Source organism: Sesamum indicum, linkage group LG5 (genome assembly GCF_000512975.1).
Source record: "Sesamum indicum cultivar Zhongzhi No. 13 linkage group LG5, S_indicum_v1.0, whole genome shotgun sequence".
Lineage (NCBI taxonomy): Eukaryota > Viridiplantae > Streptophyta > Magnoliopsida > Lamiales > Pedaliaceae > Sesamum > Sesamum indicum.
In genome coordinates, this window is record NC_026149.1 from 17,097,262 (window position 1) to 17,117,664 (window position 20,403).

Below are 20,403 nucleotides of genomic sequence, written 5' to 3' on the forward strand. Positions count from 1 at the left end.
GGGACCCACAACACAGCGAACAAGGGGTAGAGGCAGCTAAGCAAAAAACAGCATCTTTGCCTTTTGCTACCGAATAAGAAATAAGAAGACTCTTTTTCGCCTTTGTGGCCATCCATGAATCATGGCCGGTCACCGACTCTTCCGCTCTCTCTTTCTCTCTCCTGTCCCTCTCTCATCCCTTCAATTCGGAAGTCAGCTCTTCTTCTACTTGCCCATCACCCCTTTTATTTAAATCTTTCATTTCATTTGTTGTTTTTCGAGTTATCCGGGATTTTCTTCTGATTTTGTGTGCGAAAGGGGCGCTGTAGTTTTCACCAACTGGGATTGATTTTTATTTATTTTTTTAATCTTTCTTGATTGATAATTGCTTTTTGTGTTTTTGATTAATGAAATGGTTAATGGGTCTTTACAGTTCATTTTGTGATTACTGTGTTGAGAAAGGAGTCTTCTTTTTTAGCTGCTGTTAGTGATAGGCACGCCTGTCAGGCAACTCATCATCATTCCCTCCACCCCCATTTCTCTCTCTTTCTCTCTCTTCTGTCTCCCTCTCCCTCTCCCTCTCCCTCTCTCTCTCTCTCTCTCTCTCTCTCTCTCTCTCTCTCTCTTACATCAGAAAAATCTGCGTCTATCGAAATTCTTTCCTCTATTCTTGAGAGCCCAGTTTTCTTTTTCGGGAAATCTGGGCTGTTGTTTTTTTGTTGATTAAGCTTAGTTGAGTCGTTGGATTTGGATCTGTTCGATTTACTTCAAGTGGGGCTTGAGGAATATTACCGTCGTCAGATAGTAAAGGTGATTAATTAGCTCTACAGAGCTCCTCTGCTTTATCTTCTGTTTCTCTTTTCTCGACTTTCTTTGCTGATTTGGGTTTTCCTTTGACTATATTCTTTGATGTTTGAGTATGGGGCGTGTGCGTGGGCTGGTGCTTCTTTTAATTGGTAAATTTTGAGTCCTGATGATCAGGGAAGCAGCCATTTTCATTTGAAATAGTGGTGCTGCTTTGGGAACTGTAACATTTGAGGTGTGTTATGTCTGAATGGTTGTCTTGTTTCGTAAAATCTTGCATTTGACGCAAAAGATTTTGTCTTTACTTCAATAAGTGAGTCAGAGTTTCAAGATCAACGGCCCCAAGAAATTGCAGAAAAGAGCTTGGCCCTCGTATGGGGATGCGAACTAGTGAGTTAGATAAAAAGTCATGGAGAGAAGTTTCTGATGGCAGCTGATTTATGGCTCTGCTGTGTCTTCTCTTTGGAAATCCAGATATTTGATTTATTCATTAATTGTCTTAATCATCAGACTGGAATTAAGTATTTGGGTGAATTGCACCTAATTGACGGAACGGACGAAATGTCAGTTGCAACTTACAAGGAATGGGAATGGACAGGAAGTTGTCTATTTAGATGGTCCATTCAGCCCAGAGGTCAAGTTTGAAGTTTCATATTAGCATTGTTGGACTTGGACCGTGTTATGCATTTGAGTTGTATATCTGCAAATGTGCAAAGATAAGCATGGAAGTCAGTTCAGAGGCTTGGAAATATGATAAATTGAATGAGAAGCACAAACCTAGATAGATTTGGATAGCAAAGGAGAATGAATGTGAATGTAGCTGCTCCCACAACCAATCTGTGCTGGAGAGGCTTGAAGTGTTGAGAAAGTGTACGAGGCAATTCAATTGTTCCTGCAGATTAAGTGGAACTAAAGACTATTGTTCAGATGTGTTTATGTTATATTGGAAACAGATACAGGGAATGCTTTAATTGGCCGGAAAGTTGATTGAACTGGAGTTGGGGTAAGGGTATTGCTGGTTGTTTCATAAGTCCGAAGAGTGGCATTCCCGCTGATTGTTCCTGAAAGATACTTTAGCCATGAGCTCGTCATGAAGAGAAACTCATAATTACTGAGTGCAATAGTTGTTATTCCCTGCAAAGAACTTATGATCGTCTTGCTTGGGATTTGTAACCCTGTTTGTTTGCTTTTTTCTGTCCATTTTAAATAATTGGTTCAGTAAGTGCACTGTTTAATAAGTAAAGCCATGCTTCTAGATGATACTTTTCATGTGCTTCAATTCTAAACCTTGTATAGTATTTTTACTTTTTCAGCAAGTTTGTCTTTTCTTTTAGTGTTACTTACTCAATACCACATAATTTTCCATAGTCTTGTTTCAGGTCAAATTTGGATAATCACTATGGCTGTTTCAATGAGAGATGTGGATCCAGCTTTCCAGGGGGCAGGACAGAAGGCGTATCCTTATGGGAACTTGTTATTTGCAAGTCTTATTAAGTTGCATTGAAGTATTTATATTCACACTTGCGCAATGCAGTTTGCAAAATAGTTTTCAAAAGGATTCACATTAGAACCTTTTAAGATAGAAGCTTAGGTTGCATAAGTAAGACATATTGCAGTGACATATCAGTATCACGACTTCATATATATTTGCCTCCTTGACTTACTCTAGTGGTATTGAGATATGGCGGATCGAAAATTTTCGTCCTGTCCCCGTGGCACAATCTTCACATGGAAAATTTTTCACTGGAGATTCCTATGTGGTTTTAAAGGTAATTTTGATTTCTTATTCTCCAGAACTAGCATCTTGGTCTCTACTGATTATTTAGTGGAGAGCAGGAACCCCACTTTGGGTGGAGCACAAATGCATCTTACATATTTTATTCTAATTTCCATGTTCTGCATGTACTATTGCTCATTAGAATGGTTGTTATTTATGCTTTCTAATTTTACGCCAACCCCTCACTCCCCCCAAATACCTCTTATAGACTTGCATCTAGATTTTGACCTTTGGTAATGTGTCGTTTTGGCTTTCCAGTAAATCATAAACATCATACTTGAAGGATGAGTACGACTGTTAATGATATTGTTTTCTGATCCTTCTAGCATTTTGCATGAAAACTTCTTGTGGACCCTGTGGCTATCTTCAGAATATTCTTAATACCTCCAATTATGTGTCATTGTTGCTCTGGTTTGGTTCTACGAGTGCTACGCTAACAGTTGCTAAGACTGTCAATGCTCGTTCACAAGTCCTCTTGAAGTTTCTCAAACCAATCTTGAGCCAAAGGTTATGACTTGGACTTAAATTCGAGCTGAGCACATGCTGTGTAGACTCGGCTTTGATTGGGCTTGGATTTGGCCAAGTAATAGAGTTATATAGGAAACGTATAAAAATAAGTATACAATAACTATATGTAAAATGTTTGAATTTTTTATCAATCCTGGTAATTCCAAAATTTGAAGACAAGTAGGGAAATTCAAATGCTCACAAGTTGCTAACGATTATGTTTTATTTAATTTATTGTGGAACTAATTGGTGGTTTGACTCTGTCGATTTGAAGTTCAACAATGTTTCACTTTAGAATAGATAGAATTTGATTTTATTGTTTTGAAGTTGTTTCTTATTATTTGGTATTAAAATCTGTATTATTAATTTTACTGAAAACTATAGAACAAAATAAAAGTTGGGCTAGCTTGGGCTTGGCTTGAAGGTCGTAATCAGACCAAGCCTGAACTTTGAGCAAAAGAACGAGAAAAACTTTAAGCCTAGATGAAAAAGCTACTATGGAATTAAATCGAGCGCAAGCCTAAGCAGGGTCAGACACGCGGTTGATAGCCGTAATGATTGGTTAGTGGATCTTGGTAATTATAAGTTATATAATCATTTGTTGAAGTACAAATCACATAGTTTTGCATCCAGTCAGTTGGATTGGTGCTAATTTCTTTACTTAATTTAAATGCTGAATATTTGTTCCGGCCAAGTAGAATTCTAATTACCCTTGAAAATGTATTTAAAGTTTCTTGAGAGCTCTGCAACTATAGGGCAGTAGTTATCTACATTTGCTGTACTCTCTGTTGCATTAATTTACTGCTTTCCATTTTTTTAAAAACTTTGCAACCATAATATTGGACATTCTTTTCAAACATTCTGAGGCCGGAAATGAAAAGAACCTGTCAAAGAGTGACAGGATAAGAGAGATGATGGGCTGGTTTTGATGGTGGTTTGTGTGTACAAAGATCAAACTGTCAACCATCTGCACCAATTACGCCACAGAACCAATTTACTAAAAGAAAATTATTAAATCTTGCTCCAAACATTTCATGCCTATAGTCCCTTGTTGATGCTCAAATGTGTGTTTCTATAATTAGTGCATAACTCATGTTTGCTATATGCCATGCTATTTCAGTTTTTCTTATGTCTTATCTTATTATTTCCTATGAATATGATTATGTTGGAGGTATTTATCTCTAGTGTGACCCAGTACTCTCCTTTCTTCAGACCACTGCTTCGAAAAATGGTTCCCTGCGTCATGATATTCACTATTGGCTGGGTAAAGATACCAGTCAGGTAAGTCTTTATGGCTATTGTTTATATCTTAGTGGATGTATTTCTCTGCAGTTGTTTCCTGATTCTATAAACATTATCGTATACAGGATGAAGCCGGCACTGCAGCCATCAAAACTGTTGAATTAGATGCAGCCTTGGGTGGGCGTGCTGTTCAATACCGTGAAGTACAAGGCCATGAAACAGAGAAGTTCCTGTCCTATTTTAAGCCATGTATAATACCTCAAGAAGGTGGAGTTGCCTCGGGCTTCAAGCATGCCGAGACAGAAGAACACCAGACTCGTTTGTACGTATGTAAAGGAAAGCATGTTGTTCATGTGAAAGAGGTAAGATTTCTCTCACAGGCTTCTGGTGGTGCATCTTCATAGTACCAGTGTTCACATTTACTATGTTCTTCGCTGACAGGTGCCTTTTGCTCGATCCTCTCTGAATCATGATGACATCTTTATTCTCGATACAAAGTCCAAGATTTTTCAGTTTAATGGTTCCAACTCATCCATTCAAGAGAGGGCTAAAGCTCTGGAAGTTGTGCAGTACATTAAAGATACTTACCATGATGGAAAATGTGAAATAGCAGCTATTGGTAACTGTGCCACAAATTGAATGTTTTCGATGTTGATACTGTGTGGTGGATGATACATTGTTGCCTTTTCTTTTGACTGCAGAAGATGGAAAATTAATGGCTGATGCTGAGACCGGAGAGTTTTGGGGTTTCTTTGGTGGCTTTGCTCCACTTCCAAGGAAAACAACCATTGATGAACCAAAGAGCGATGATGTTGGTCCTTCTAAGCTCTACTGGTATTCAATTTCTCCACTAGCACTGCTTCCTCAAGTCGTTTCTCATATGCATCTTGTTTTCATAGGGTGGATTAATTTGTCGTGGTTTATTGTTCAGTTAGAAAAGTTCTTGATGCTTTGAGGATTGAAAGACCTAAATTGAATATGAGGAGTTTGTAACCAATTTATTTGCAGTGGAAATAAAATTGAACCGACTTTCCACCAAACATGCTGATGCTTGTTTGTTCCTCTTTTTTCTCTAAAAATACCTGGTTTTCTGCATATATGTTGCATAGGAGTACAAAAGTATACTTCTGCTTCTCTTCCTTGGATTGATACTATAGATATGATGTCAATGGATTTGCATTTCCGAATTCTGATCCTCTTCCCTGTCTCACCAATTAACTAAATGGACATTTGCTGAAAACATTTTATCTTTGAAAGTAACTGGTCTATGTTAAAAAGACCATAGAACTTTGACATGTTGGTTCTGACAATTGTTTCTAATGTTCCTAGTGTTGAGAAGGGAGAGGCAGTACCTGTTGAGGTTGATTCTTTGACAAGGCAGTTATTAGATACGCATAAATGCTACATTCTCGACTGTGGGAAGGAAGTCTTTGTTTGGATGGGGAGAAGTAGTTCTCTTAATCAAAGAAAAGCTGCAACCAGCGCTGTTGATGTAAGTGTAGCTACTTTAGTTACTCAAGGCTTTTCATGTGGAGTTTTGGGTACTAGTCTTATCAATTAAATTTGCAAATGTTTTCATTAACAGGAACTACTGCGTAGCTCTGATAGATCCAACTCTTATGTAATCCGTGTGATTGAGGGGTTTGAGACGGTGATATTTCGCTCAAAGTTTGACTCCTGGCCTCAATTAACCAATGTGGCTGTTACTGAGGATGGTAGAGGGAAAGTTGCAGGTCAGTGATAGATATGGCAGATTTATGCTACTTCCAAATGTAGATTCATTCATGTAACATTTCCGTGTGCCCTGGGTTCCTCCTCATCGCCATAATTAACCAGAATACTCACCTTCATTATTTGTCAATTTCTTATTGTTGGTTTACATTTGATGCTCTCTAGCACTTCTAAAGCGTCAAGGGGTTAATGTGAAGGGTCTTCTCAAAGCAGAATCTCCTAAGGAAGAACATCAATTGTATATAGACTGCACTGGAGATTTACAGGTGATGTGTAAACAGGATGTTGTTCTATGTATGGTATGTCAGAGAATTGGCTTCCTATTTTTCGTTTACTTTAATGATCTCATGAAACAACTATTATCACAAGAAGCAAATTCTAGAATTATATTCTTTAGAAGGAGATGCTGCTCAACTTTTTTATTCAAACAAAAATAGAGAAAGTAATCTAGTGGTGTTCAACCTTAACAAAAAAGGGACCTGCCAATTTGAGCCTTTAGCAACCAGTGGCCAACCTTTATATATGCATGTACAATCTTATTGTTCAGTTTCCACCCAGAAACAACGCCCTTTACTTGGCTGAGTTGCAAAAAGAAGCAAAGAACTGGGTTATTATTTGCAAATTGCAGGTTTATTAGAAGATATAGTGCTCAGGAATTCAGAAAAATGTGAATTGGTCTTTGGAGTTGAAAAGAAACCTTCAGGAAAGCTGTTGTAAAGTGAAATGTAATTGGACAAAAATAAAGGTATAATTTGGTCACATTGCTTTCTCAAAAGCTTAAGAAACATGCAAGAGGAATTAGTTGTCTTTGAGATTCATGTCTATCGTATTTGCTGTAGTCTCCGCAAACCTGTCAAATACTACTTGGGTCTATGAAACACTTTTCAAATAAATACACTTCTATTACTTAGGCAAGCGAAGTCTTTCTCTGTGCATTTTCTTCTCTTAATTATTATCTCTCTCAGGTAATATTATTTCATCACTTGTTTCACTGCTTCTACTGATTTTTCACCTTCCTGCTCACAATGCCCAGGTATGGCGTGTGGATGGTCAACAGAAGACTCTTCTTCTAGCTTCAGATCAGTCAAAGTTTTACAGTGGAGATTGCTATATCTTTCAGTATTCTTATCCTGGAGAAGAAAAAGATGAAACTCTAATAGGGACATGGTTTGGGAAGCAAAGTGTTGAGGTGAAGCCTTCATATATTCCCAATCTTCTTCTGCCTTTTGCTTTGCAAAATATATATCATTTCTAGCAATTTACCTTATGCACAAATTTCCACCCTCGTTGAGTATGTTTCTGCACATGGCAATTCCAATGATAAAAGTTTTAGACAATTAATGGTGAAATATTGTATAAGATCTGTTGGATCATCTGACCTCGATAGAGGGCAAAATCTAGACATAACCAGATAGCTTCGTTAGCTGGAAATGAAAATTTGAACATTAGACTACTTGGATACTTTCATTTGCAAGGTTTAACATTCACCCAGGGAAGATATATGAAGGAAACAAAAATATGCTCTAGGAATTGCATAACAACCGACATTTTACCCTCTTATCCTTCCGACTATGAGAGACCACTAAACAAGGGGGTAATCCAATATAATTACTAGGGCCACTTGATGAATATTTACTAGAAACTAGGAGCTTGGGCAAATGGTTCTATGTTTTTCAACCAACATACAGAAACTTTCATGGATACACATCAGGAGAACGCTTACTCGTTCTAGTAATCATCATCCATTAGCTTTTAGGATGAAATTCATCATAAGAGGCACATTAAACAAGTTTTTCTTGATAGTTCCAACTAAAGCATTATTGTTAAACGACCACATCGTCCAAAAGTTTAAGTCGTCTCCCTTCACTCACTTGCAAATCTTACACGTGAGACCTTTCCTCTTTTTATAAATGGGTGGCACCGAGATTTGACATATTTGATACCATGTTAAACAACCACCTCATCGAAACATTAATATCTCAACAATTATATCTCGCGCATCAAAAAGGTAAACTTCTGGAATAAGAAGATACTGTATAAAATGACGATATTAAACTTTTAGTTTGTAACAACTTTTTCAAGCCATGTCATCTTTGTTTTAGGGGTTAGTACTGATTTGTTGATGGAATTATTGATCATGTTAATCATGCTCTATAGGAAGATAGGGTATCGGCCACTTCACAGGCAAGCAAGATGGTTGAGTCTCTGAAGTTCTTACCTGCTCAGGCACATCACTCTCCTTGATCACTTTTATTATGATTCTACTTGTCAATGCAAACTTCTAAATTGATGGATGTATTGATAGTTTAATTTCTCTGCATTGCTAGGCTCGCATCCATGAAGGAAGTGAACCAATCCAGTTCTTTGCCATTTTCCAGAGCTTCATTGTCTTCAAGGTTTGAGAGATGACAATGTCAACCTACTTAGAAATTCTTCCTGTTCTTATTTATCCATATCTATTATTTCAATGATTGGCTATGGAGTAAAATTATTTTATCTGCATGTCGACAGGGCGGTCTTAGTAAAGGCTACAAAAAGTACATAACCGAAAAGGAACTTCCAGATGATACATATTCAGAGGATGGACTTGCATTATTCCGAGTTCAAGGAAGTGGGCCCGATAATATGCAAGCAATTCAAGTTGAACCAGTAAGTCCTCTGTCCGTTTCCTTTTTGTTAAGTCCTATATGATTAGCAGCTGGAAATGTGTTTTTACCGTATCGGGCATGTCTCTGTTCTCTTGTAAACTTCAAGTTTTTGGAAAGCATCTAGCATGTTTCTGGTCTCTATTTCACCTATTAATCTTTATTATCTGATCGTTTAATTTCTTTTCTGTTTGAGGTTGTCTCTGATAAATTGCTTTAGGACTTTTACATTGCGGAAATACCAAATAGACCAACTCTGTTTATCTGAACAATAATGTTCCCAAAATGTTCTCTGTTGCAACAAAAAGTTCTCTACCTCATTTTGAATCTTAGTTCAGCAAAATCACATGTTTATCATTGCTTCTCATACAACATTTTGTAGTTTGCAAGATGAGTACATTTCTTCATAGCCTTTACGCAAACTAGATCTTATTATACCCCTGGCATCAAGATTTCCTAAATAAAAAGTGTGCAACATCGGTGACAGGAGGAAATGATTTTGTTATGTATTAGTAGGCGTATTCACAATTTGATAAATTGATCAAACCGTTACCGCACGGAACTTGAAAATTCAGCACATGCCGAAACCGAACCAAGAATTCTGTTCAGTGTTCGGGTTTTATTTTCTTGAAAATTCGGTGTTCGGTTCTGTTTCAATTTTGTGTTGGTACCGAGATACTATTTTTAATTTTATTTTATATATTGACACTATTTTTATGCTATTTGTATTATTTCACTTATTAAAAATTAAAAAGAGTAAATAAAAAGTGTAATTAATATATTTAATATTTAATACTTAATATTTAATTTTTAACTTTTTTTATAATTTAATGAAAAGTTCGGTTTACTGAATACCGGATCAAAATATAAAAAGAAAATAGCAAACCGAAACCAAAACTTAACTGACTAATTCAGTTTGGTATTCCGGTTTTACAGAATGAACACCTCTATGTATTAGCCTGTAGAGGATGAATGTTAGAGCTGTTGTTCTGGAAACCACTTTGATTATTGTGATGTTGGCAACAAGGGACAGCTTTTTATCTATTACCAAGTTCCCTTAAGCCATTATATATGACATTCAGAGCATCGAAGATACATTCTGATAGCAGGTTACAGCTGTTGTCATATGGACATCTATTTTCATCAAATAATATCCAGTTAATTATTGGTCAAATTCCTTTCCCTGCTCAAAATGTTCTATTTATGTAGCTTGGATATATAAATTTTGTTATTTTATTGATTCAGGTCGCGTCATCATTGAATTCCTCTTACTGTTACATACTACACAGTGGTTCCTCTGTCTTTACCTGGTCTGGAAATCTTACATCATCTGAAGCCCAGGAGGTTGTTGAGAGGCAGCTTGATCTTATAAAGGTCTGACTACCCTGGTCTATGGATGTTTCTCTCACCATACTGAGTTGAGCATATAGATTTTTCAGTTAGTTGCATGCTATGTTTTGTTGATGAGCACCTGATGCGATCTTTTTTACTGCTTGTTTTCTCATTAAGGCAAATATCTGAAGTCAACACCAATTGAGTGGTTGGAGTTGCTGGAGAAATTTTGTTTTGTCTATGTTACGTGTCCTTTACTTGTCAGACTTCTTTTCCTTTACAGCCAAACATGCAGTCTAAACTGCAAAAAGAAGGTGCAGAGTCTGAGCAGTTTTGGGAGTTGTTAGGTGGAAAATCTGAGTACCCAAGCCAGAGAATTGCAAGAGTAGCTGAGAGCGATCCCCATCTGTTCTCATGCACCTTAACGAAGGGTATGGCATCTTTTGTTACCAATTTTATATTTTCGCTATTGTTTCTGTTCGTTCCTAAAATCAACTAACTTGTGTCATTCATTTGTTTGTTATTCCAATCATGGCTGAACTTGCACTGGTTCTCAGGAGATCTCAAGGTTTGTATATTTCATATCTCCTTATTATCTAGGGAGAAAACAGTAATGCAATCTTATTGGCACTTTCAGCATTGCAACTACGCACTTTTACCATCCTTATCTACTAGTTCAGTATTTGGGAAAAAAGTCCTTGCTTCTGCATTGAGTATAACATGGAGAATGTACCCTCCGACATCAATGTTCTCATGCAGACACCAACATTTTGCCATTCGCCTCGATGCTATTTCTGATCTTATCATCTTATTAACTAATATATTTATTTTTTCCGTGGATGGTATGACATTGAATCATAATCTGTATTGCAGGTGACCGAGATATACAATTTCAACCAGGATGATCTAATGACTGAAGATATATATGTTCTTGACTGCCAATCGGACATTTATGTTTGGGTTGGGCAACAGGTGGAATCTAAGAATAAGATGAATACTTTAAATATCGGAGAGGTACACTTTAACTTGATTTCATGTTTTAGTTGTGGACCCAAGCCACTTCAAGTGAACTATGCTCGTGTCTTCTGAAGATTGTTTGACATTGTGCTTAGCATTGAAACTGTCAATATGCTTCAAATCTAACAATGCGCTGTGGCATTTAGAAAAGTCAAAGTTCTGATCCTCAAAACTTTGGTTGTCCTATAAACTGACTTGTGCTGTGAAGGTTTTATGCTCTTTTGTGCGTGATAGTATCTGTAGCTACTTTTTTCTGAGATACTTGGACCTGTGATGAACTTATGCTACGAAATCAAATGTTGCTAATGTTTATGATGTGCTTGGAAAATCTACAAAACCTATCAATAAAGGAGTAATTTAATATTATATGCTAAACTGTGAAAAGCATTTACTTCCATATCTGCCAGATTGTGATTTCTGGGTTGAATCCGTTATATGGATGATAATTAAACTTCTTTGTGATGTGCTTGGTTTGGGAATGTAGGGGTCGATCAGGTGTGTTATAAATCAATTTTTAGCTTGATCAAAACAACTTAATAAGCTTGTTAATCTTCTTCAGTTAGACGTGGACACGTCATATAAATTTTGGATCTTGCAGTTTGTTATGTTAAGATGTTCCATAAGTTATTTTGACACGTCTCCGTATATTTTATTGCTTCCAAGCAGAAATTTCTGGAGCGTGATTTTCTTCACGAGAAATTATCCCCCCACACTCCAATATATATTATCATGGAGGGGAATGAACCATCTTACTTCACTCGTTTTTTCTCTTGGGACTCCACAAAATCTGCAGTGAGTGCTATCACTATACGTCTGACATCCTTCTTCGAATTCAGAGCTTCATATTATTCTTACTTATTTCTATTGTTGCAGATGCACGGTAACTCTTTCCAAAGAAAATTGACGATTCTTAAACATGGGCGCACCCCTGTGTTGGATGTGAGTTTCTTTTCCTTCACGCCCCTTCAATTTTCTCTGTTATGTTAATTTATCATTGATAGATTTATTTCTTCTGTTATGATTTTATAATCTTCTTCGATAATGATTCTTGACTGAACTATTTGGGCGATCTATGTCGCAAACTTAGTCATGAACAGAAGACAATCAGGGTTTTCTTGAGACTAAATAATAGATAGACTATGTATTTGTAGTCCATTTCATTTTGTTTTAGTATTTTAGACTTTAGCAAGGATTAGATTTTTATAGATAGTTCTGTTGATGCAGTTGCATTTTGATAAATTCAGCACTTGATATGAGATGAGAATGTGAATCCCAAGTTGATGCTCATTTTATTTTATGATTAAGACAGAACTAAAAAGATACATGATTCTGGTAAACTAGTTTTATATTTTTTATTCCGTTTCTTATATGTTTTTGCATGATAGAAACCCAAACGGAGAACACCTGTCTCATATACTGGAAGGTCTGCTGCACCAGAAAAATCGCAGCGGTCTAGAAGTATGTCTTTTAGCCCTGACAGAGTTCGTGTAAGAGGCAGATCTCCAGCATTCAATGCTCTTGCGGCTAATTTTGAGAATCCCAATGCAAGGAATTTGTCAACTCCCCCTCCAATGGTGAGAAAGGTTTATCCAAAATCAGTGACACCGGATTCAGGAAAACTGCCTTCAAAGTCCGCAGCTATAGCAGCTCTAACGTCAACATTTGAGCAATCGGCTCCCGCTCGGCAATTCATTATTCCCCGTTCTCCTAAAGGTATAGCTCTTGTGTTTTTTCATGTCATCTACTTTTTCGGGAATGCATATTGAACTTCACTCCATTGTGTTAAAGTGAGCCCCGAGGTACAGAAACCAAAATCTGCGCCTCCTCTATCTAGGCAAAACTCAGTAGAAGAACTGAAGCCCAAGCCTGAACCCATCCAAGAAGATGTGAAGGAGAATGAAGCCGATGATGATGAAGGGCTCCAAGTACACCCGTATGATCGTCTTAAAACAACGTCGACTGATCCAGTTTCAGATATTGATGTGACGAAACGAGAGGTATGTATAAGACAAGCATTATTTACCTTAATGGTCATGCTTCAGTTAATGTTCATCTGATATTACGCACATCCTTCTCCAGACATATTTGTCCTCAGAAGAATTCAAGGTGAAATTCGGCATGACCAAGGATGTTTTCTACAAATTGCCGAAATGGAAACAGAACAAGCTTAAAATGTCGCTTCAACTATTCTGATCACTTGCAAGGCATCTCATCCATCTAAGCGTCCCAATGCAAGTCTTCCGACGAGACAAAGAACACCTGGAAACCTGTACGACTTTTCTCTTCATGTCATGCATGGATGCATTTTTTATACAGCAAAGAAACGATTTCCCAAGTGTGTGTGGGGACAGCATCAGTGCATTTTTAACTGCTTCTGCTCCCAGGATGCTTCTTTCTATACCTGATGAACAGATTCTGGATAAAACTGCCTAGTCTTGATACATAGAGAAGTTTGAATGCATAGGAATTTGCTCCGGTTTTCCCTTTTTGCGACTTGACATTCTTTTTGGTCTCTGAGGTTTGTTGCGAGCTTGCATTTTTTCGGTTTGTGCTTCATTTGTTTCCGGCAATGGGATTTAGGGAAGTTTTAGGTTTATGTAGCAAGATTGTGTGTACAGGAATGTAAACCAGTCCTTTCATTATTTGACTAGCCAATAAAAGTGTGCTTTTCTTTTCATTTTCTTCCCCTCTCTCAGTAGTGCAGGTTGGATTCATTGTTACGGGTTATTTTTAGTGAGTTGTGAGACTCGGAGTTTCAGAACATCGCATCTTATTATGTTCAAGGGACTTGTGTTTGGATTTTTATACACTAAAGTTGCTGATCAAATCATTCTTGGACTTCAAATCCTGGAACTTCCTAAGAAACGACTGTTGAAATTTCGTATGTTATCTCCGAAAATCATATCCATTTAAGTATGAATTTGCTTATGACAGCACTATGAGAAGAGGTCGGGTTTGTGACAGACTCACTGTTTGTTTGAAGGGTAGTTATCATTCAATCGGTTGTTGTAAAGAAATTCTAATGATATGGTCTTAAGATGACAGTTGCACTTATGTCTCTCCTCCTTTCGAATATCAAGAAAATATAGTACGAGACAATAGTGGAGTAATTCTACAACTATGGCTAAAGCTTAAGAATAATCTCTTGCAAAAAATTGATAGAATCTATAACCACCGTCTCTATATTCTAATTTAAATTTAATTTAGTCATAAGTATAAAATGCGTGATTGACGTACGATTTCAAGAAAGTGACCACACATTCAATTAATTTGATTTGATCAAATATGTTTTGAGTAAGAATTTTTCATTCAACCTCTATCACCATAGCAGAAATCAAGAATCATGATCTACACTAATTAAACAACAGCGGATGAGGAAGAGGCAGCGGCAGCAGAAATGGCAGAGTTCACAGCTGTCTTCTGCTCCTGGTGTTGGGACTGTGAAATCCAATCCGACCACCTTTTTACAACTGCTTCTTCCTGTCTCTCTCTCCCCTCCTTCCTTCCATTATTGTTCCTGTACCTACTCACCCCGGTTATTTCCGACACACTTCTCTCATTAATTTCTCCCCTGCCGCTCCCCTCCTCCCCTCCCAGTATCATTTCTGATCTCAGGTACAGAATTTCCGACGCCTGAACGTCGCTCCACCGCCTTCCCTCTTCCTCCTCTGCTTCCCCGGCCCCGGATATTATGATCCGGTGTTCCAAGCGGTGCCCGTCTCCTTGCACAGGCAGCTGCCCGTCTTTTCTGGATGCTGTCGAGCTATCCGACACGGGCCCGTCTTTTCTGGATGATTTCCAGCTTCCCGACGATCTCCCCTTGTTTTCCGATGCGGGGTTCCCTGTTTTCCTCCTGGATCTCCAGCTATCCAATGAAATCCTGCCCCTGGAATCATCGCTTCCCGGATTTTCCACGATAATTCCCAGGGAACTTCCTCTTTCCCCGGCAGAAGAATGGCGGCCTGAGATTCTCGTGTTCTCGTGTTCCCTTCCCTTCCTGTGATCGCTGCTCCGCGGCGTAAACTGATCGACGAGGAGGATGTCTTCCGGGTGAAGCCGGCACCGGCAGAGCGGGCACGTGGAGTGGGCGTCGAGCCAGGTATCCACACACTCGACGTGGAACGCGTGCTTGCATTTCGGCAGCAGCCTGAGAACCTCTTCGGGCTCGAATCTGTTCAGGCAGACCGCGCATTCCAGGCCGTCTTTCTGGCCCATTAGAGACGAAAACCGAAACATCGGCAGCGATTCGATGACTTTCCTGTTGATTCCCGAGTTCCCCCTGGACAGCGGCCGCCCCCTGGAATTGCTGCTCTCGTATATCTCTCTCTTGCAATGCTTCACATACAGAAGCAACAGAAACGTAATCGAGAAAATGGTTGTAAGAATCCCCACAACGATTACTATACTGGGCTTGAACGCGTTGGCTATTGCTCCGTCAAACGCCGCCGCTGGAGGCGGCGGCGCCACCGGACTGTGCGTCGAGTTAGCAGCAGTTTCTGTAGCCACTGCAATTTCACAAATCAAGAAAACGCAAAAGCAGAAGAATGACAGAAGCCCAGAAACGCCCATAAGAGGCTACAGAGAAACAGGGAATTGTAGCTTTTTCTGCAACAAAATTCAGACAAAGTCATCAAACGTAGTTGATATATATATATAGACTTAAACAGACAGTGACACGGAGCGGACAGAAGTTTCTTCACTTATGAGATCAAGAAAACGAATCACATGTTCAGGTTCTGTTCCTGTCTCTCTCTCTCTCTCTCTCTCTCTGTCTCTGTAGTGTATGAATAGCCGCTGCACAGTTGAAACCATATATATGTGTGTGTGTCCCATTAGGTATGTAGAATAGTGTCATGATGCTGCAGACGAAAGCTAGAAAGAAAAGACAGTGGGGTTGGGGAGGGGTTGGTTTGGTTAGTGTAGAGTGGATCTAAGCCTCAACCGCAGCTAAAACCAAGCACATTGTAGCAGTCCAAGTGTGCGACAGATGTTTGGTTTTATTGTGAACAATGGTTAAACCACATATTTAAATTTTCCATGTATAGTAGGCTGGGAATATTTTTTTTACGCAAATCAGGTTTGATCGAATTAAATTAATTACAAATCAAGTGGAAGACCGCCTCCATTCCATACACTATTGAGTATGGGGTTGCCCCGATTGAAGTTCTTACTGACGTACGATAAGCATGGAGAGCGAATGGGAGCATTTCATGTCAGTCCCCGTATGTAATTGCTATTTCTAAAAGAATATTCTTGTTTTTGATCTTTTTCTTTTTTGCCTCAACTGCCCCATTCATTTGTTGTGGCCTGTAAGGTGCAGAATTAGGATGCCGGATCTTCATTTTGTAGCGCGTGCCCCAAGGTATGCTCGATTCCGGTAGAGCTTGGAGCGACCTAAAGACACGGGTCACTTTTCCCAAGGAAGGTACTATGAGAATTTGGAGCGAATCGAGCTTGGTTTGGTCGCCCTAAGCCGAAGCTTCTTATTTATTGATCTTGCCGGGAGGGGTTTTCCCTTCTTCTCATCAAATACTTGTTATATAATTAGTCACTTTGATTGAATTATACACCAATCAAATGACAAGTACAGTGACATTTGTCATGTGATAGATCACTTTTCCTGAATTATACACTAATTATATGGCAAGTGTATTGATTTTGGTAGTATAGAATGGAAAATTTAGTCTATGATTTCACCAATTTTCACATTAGCACTTGCCACATTAGTTTGTACACGTGCTATATAATTGGTTCAGTTTCGATCAAATCTGATATAAATGAGAATTTTTCAATAGAGTAGTGGTGATTTTGTTGAAATTCTCGGGTCGGGATAGATTGTTTACTTCAAATTACATGTGTACAAAAATTATGTGAGTAGTTTTTCGTTATTTGTAGATGAATTTGATCTATTTATTTCTTACCCAAATCTCGAAATTAAATTTTATTTAAATACTATGATATCAAAGTGTACGAATTTTTCACCATGGCAAATGAGGTTTTAATTTGTGGTACTTTTTAACTGAGTGATACATTGACGTAATGTACGATATACTTGAAGTATTTCTTAAAAAAGTATATAATAAAACGATGTCGAACGAAGTTTTGACATGTCAAATCTATCACCTGACATTATTCTCTAGTAATATAGGTTAGATGTTCCGCACTAATGATGTCAATTTGAATTTTATCTAAATATTTAGTGGGATTAAATGTACGTCTCAACCTAATACGGGTAAACTAGCATAATTTTGAATTACCCTCAAGCATAAGAAAAATGCCTAAATAGGCCAACGGTATGTGCATTTTTTATTAGGTCAGACCAGACGATTTTAAATTTGAGATCATTGATGACAAAATATGTGGAGACAGATAAACATGCATGCCACATTACGACTGTATCGTTGCCCATTCATTTGAATACTAAGTCTAAAAGCTACACCAGATGTTTTAAATCCCAATGTTCATTCTCAACTATCGTTTTATATCACATTCTTGATTTGACCATCAGAAAGTTACCGCAAGGGACACCTCCTGCAAGCTCGACCCATGTTGGTGTTTGCAGGTCACAACCCTAAAAGATTTGCAGACTTGACCCGTCAAGATTTTTGGTTTGGGATTGTAACATTATGTTTGTCTTTAAATGAATTAGATTGTTGATTTTTTTTTGTTTTTTACCAAATTTATAGTACAGTATCTCTAAGGTTTGCTATAAAAATGAAATTACTGTACAAATTCAAACATAATCTTCTCTTACGGAACTTTGAAGGGAAAATTACAATTTCCGTCCTGTAAGTTAGATGGAATGACGATTTTGATCCTAGACGAATTAATTTTCATAATTTAGTCCTGTAATTTTAAAAATTAGAGATTTTTTCGTCCTATAATCTATTCTTATGACTTTGATAATTGCAATTTTCCCAAACTTTTGAGACACTACCCTTAGTTTCCCTTCGTTGTAACCGAATAATGAAGGGATTAATAAAAAACCAAGTCGATCTGATTGTACACTCGACCGAATCCTTCAATCCAAATGCTATTTACCAACAAAACAACGCTGAACTCAAACAAAGTTTTCAAAGAAACCAAAACCTCAGATGCTCGACAACACTCACAATTCTTTCTTTATCTTTTTCATGAATAGTTACAATCCTAATGCACGTGGGACATGAATGTTCCAAAACCTCTCATGTTATCTTATCCACAAAGAGACATTCTTAGCCCAAAAGCAGTCTGAATTACATGAAAAATATCTGTATATTGGTAGCCTATTACAAGGGAGAAATGTATTGAAATCATATTAATACTTCCAATCTTGTAATAAACTAACATTTGCAGAGTGTTTGAAAATGGATGGGTCGTGTGTATGGGGCATGTCTGCCCATGTTGCTTTAGTGAGCCACACTAACATTTGGCGACGGATGTTGCGACATTATTAACTTCCTGTTGATGTATCCTTTTCTGTAGCAAACTGTGTTGTAGGAAAAGATTCGAGTTCTTGGCGTGGGATTAACGATTTTCTCTTGCAAACCCTCTTCTTCTTCTTCTTTCAATATGTGTAATAAGTTTTATGCGATGACACCAAACAATAAATATTCGTCCTACAATCATAACAGTGTAAGAGATAATACATACCGACAATCACATTTCAATCCACAATATAATATCCGACATTATCATTTACTTTATAGGGCCCTACTTATCCAAGTTCGAGGACATCAGTTATGATCTTTCGCGACTATCATAATATCGAATCTTCTCCCTCTCTCTCTTCATGGTATTATAAAATACACAACTCGTATAATATTCCACCATCAGTAATTACCACACACACGCACACAAAAACTATTTCCCATGATAGTTTATTTAGAAAAATATTTTATATGCATAATGTGTGTATGTTGAATGGGATAAAAGATGTAACATAGTTTGCAAACAAAAATCCTATCCTTGTTGGAGTGGAATTAGCAATTTTTCTTGTCATGCTTTTTCGGTAGTGTTTGCAATAATTTTTACTTTTATGGTAGAAATTAGTTGTAGTAAAAGTTGTAAGTTTACCTGAAGTGAAAATTGGAAGGACTTACAAAAGTGAAAAGAAAACTAAATTTCAGGAGGAAATCTGCGACTTACAATTTTAACGACAAGTTGCAAAGTTGGTGGGATAAAATACAAAGCGAACATTTAAGTATGTATATATGTGGTGCTTATTCGGAGAACATCTTATTTATGTTTTATTATAGGGATAATTACACCATTATTCCTTAAAGTTTGGTACAATTAAATATAAACTTTCTATGATTTGAAAAGTCACATTTAATACTTTTAACATTCGTCTCTATGCAACAAATAGAATCATCCATTAGTAAAATTTGTGAATATCAGCAAAGAAACTGAATGAAAATTCATATTTACCCCTTGATTGACTTGTTACAAGTTAAATTAATATTTTCTAATTAAATACCCTTGTAAAGCATGCATTAGCATATGAAGATGTACAAGGGGGTCACAAAAGGTTAATATGACCTACAATAAGTCAGTAACAAGTTAATCAAGTATAAATATAGATTTTCATTCATTTTTTTTTTGGCTGATGTCAGTGGATTTACTAACAGACTAATCTATTTGTTGAACAAAAATAAATGTCAGGAATACCAAATGTAATCTTTCAAATTTTAAGAGATCTACGTGTAATAACTTCAAACTTTAAAGGAGGACGATGTAACTATCCATTTATTTATATAAACTAGTAATGTACTTTTATTTTAGTTTTGTCCTGATAAAGTATGGGTAAATTACATTTTTGGTCCCATAAGTGGACCTGTTTTCAATTTTGGTCCCACACTCAGGTCAATTCGCACATTGAGTCCCATATGTGTTTTTTTTTTCAAGAGGACCATTGAGGGATTTCTGTCCAATTGATAACGGCAGCTGCTCTCTCCGTTGGTCAATACAATCAAAATAAGGGTAAATTATATTTTTTGTCCCATAAGTGGACCTGTTTCTAATTTTGGTCCCATAAGTGGACCTATTTTCAATTTTGGTCCTACACTCAGACCAATTCACACATTTACGTATGGGACCAAAATTAAAAACAGGTCCACTTATGGTACCAAAAATGTAATTTACCCTTATTTTGATTATATTAACTAACGGAGAGAGCAGTTGCCATTATCAATTAGACGGAAATCCCTTAATGGTCCTCAAATTGAAAAAAAAAAACCACATATGGGTCTCAATGTACGAATTGACCTGAATGTGGGACCAAAATTGAAAATAAATCCACTTATGAAATAAAAAATGTAATTTATCCTAAAAATAAAAAAGAAAAAAGAAAAAAGAAATAGAATTTGTCCCACATTTTGAGATGGTTGC

General features: G+C 37.3%; 2 protein-coding genes across 3 annotated transcripts; one reads left to right on the forward strand and one right to left on the reverse strand.

The window, feature by feature from the left end:
- Positions 71-13,711, forward strand: LOC105162829 (villin-4). Of its 2 annotated transcripts, none has more exons than XM_011080973.2 (23): positions 71-789; positions 2,152-2,238; positions 2,453-2,552; positions 4,280-4,348; positions 4,435-4,671; positions 4,751-4,928; positions 5,011-5,143; positions 5,639-5,801; positions 5,895-6,042; positions 6,206-6,306; positions 7,074-7,229; positions 8,198-8,266; positions 8,368-8,436; positions 8,552-8,689; positions 9,931-10,059; positions 10,301-10,448; positions 10,575-10,585; positions 10,891-11,031; positions 11,701-11,826; positions 11,908-11,973; positions 12,420-12,747; positions 12,823-13,031; positions 13,114-13,711. In XM_011080973.2, exons 2-23 carry the CDS (start codon positions 2,183-2,185, stop codon positions 13,225-13,227), a joined length of 2,889 nt encoding a protein of 962 aa, XP_011079275.1. In that variant the 5' UTR covers positions 71-789; positions 2,152-2,182; the 3' UTR covers positions 13,228-13,711. The 2 variants fall into 2 exon arrangements, with proteins under 2 accessions (XP_011079275.1, XP_011079274.1); XM_011080972.2 differs by having other exon boundaries at positions 2,163-2,238.
- On the reverse strand, positions 14,257-16,823 carry LOC105162830 (RING-H2 finger protein ATL43-like). Its single transcript, XM_011080974.2, has one exon. It carries the CDS (start codon positions 15,601-15,603, stop codon positions 14,392-14,394), a length of 1,212 nt encoding a protein of 403 aa, XP_011079276.1. The 5' UTR covers positions 15,604-16,823; the 3' UTR covers positions 14,257-14,391.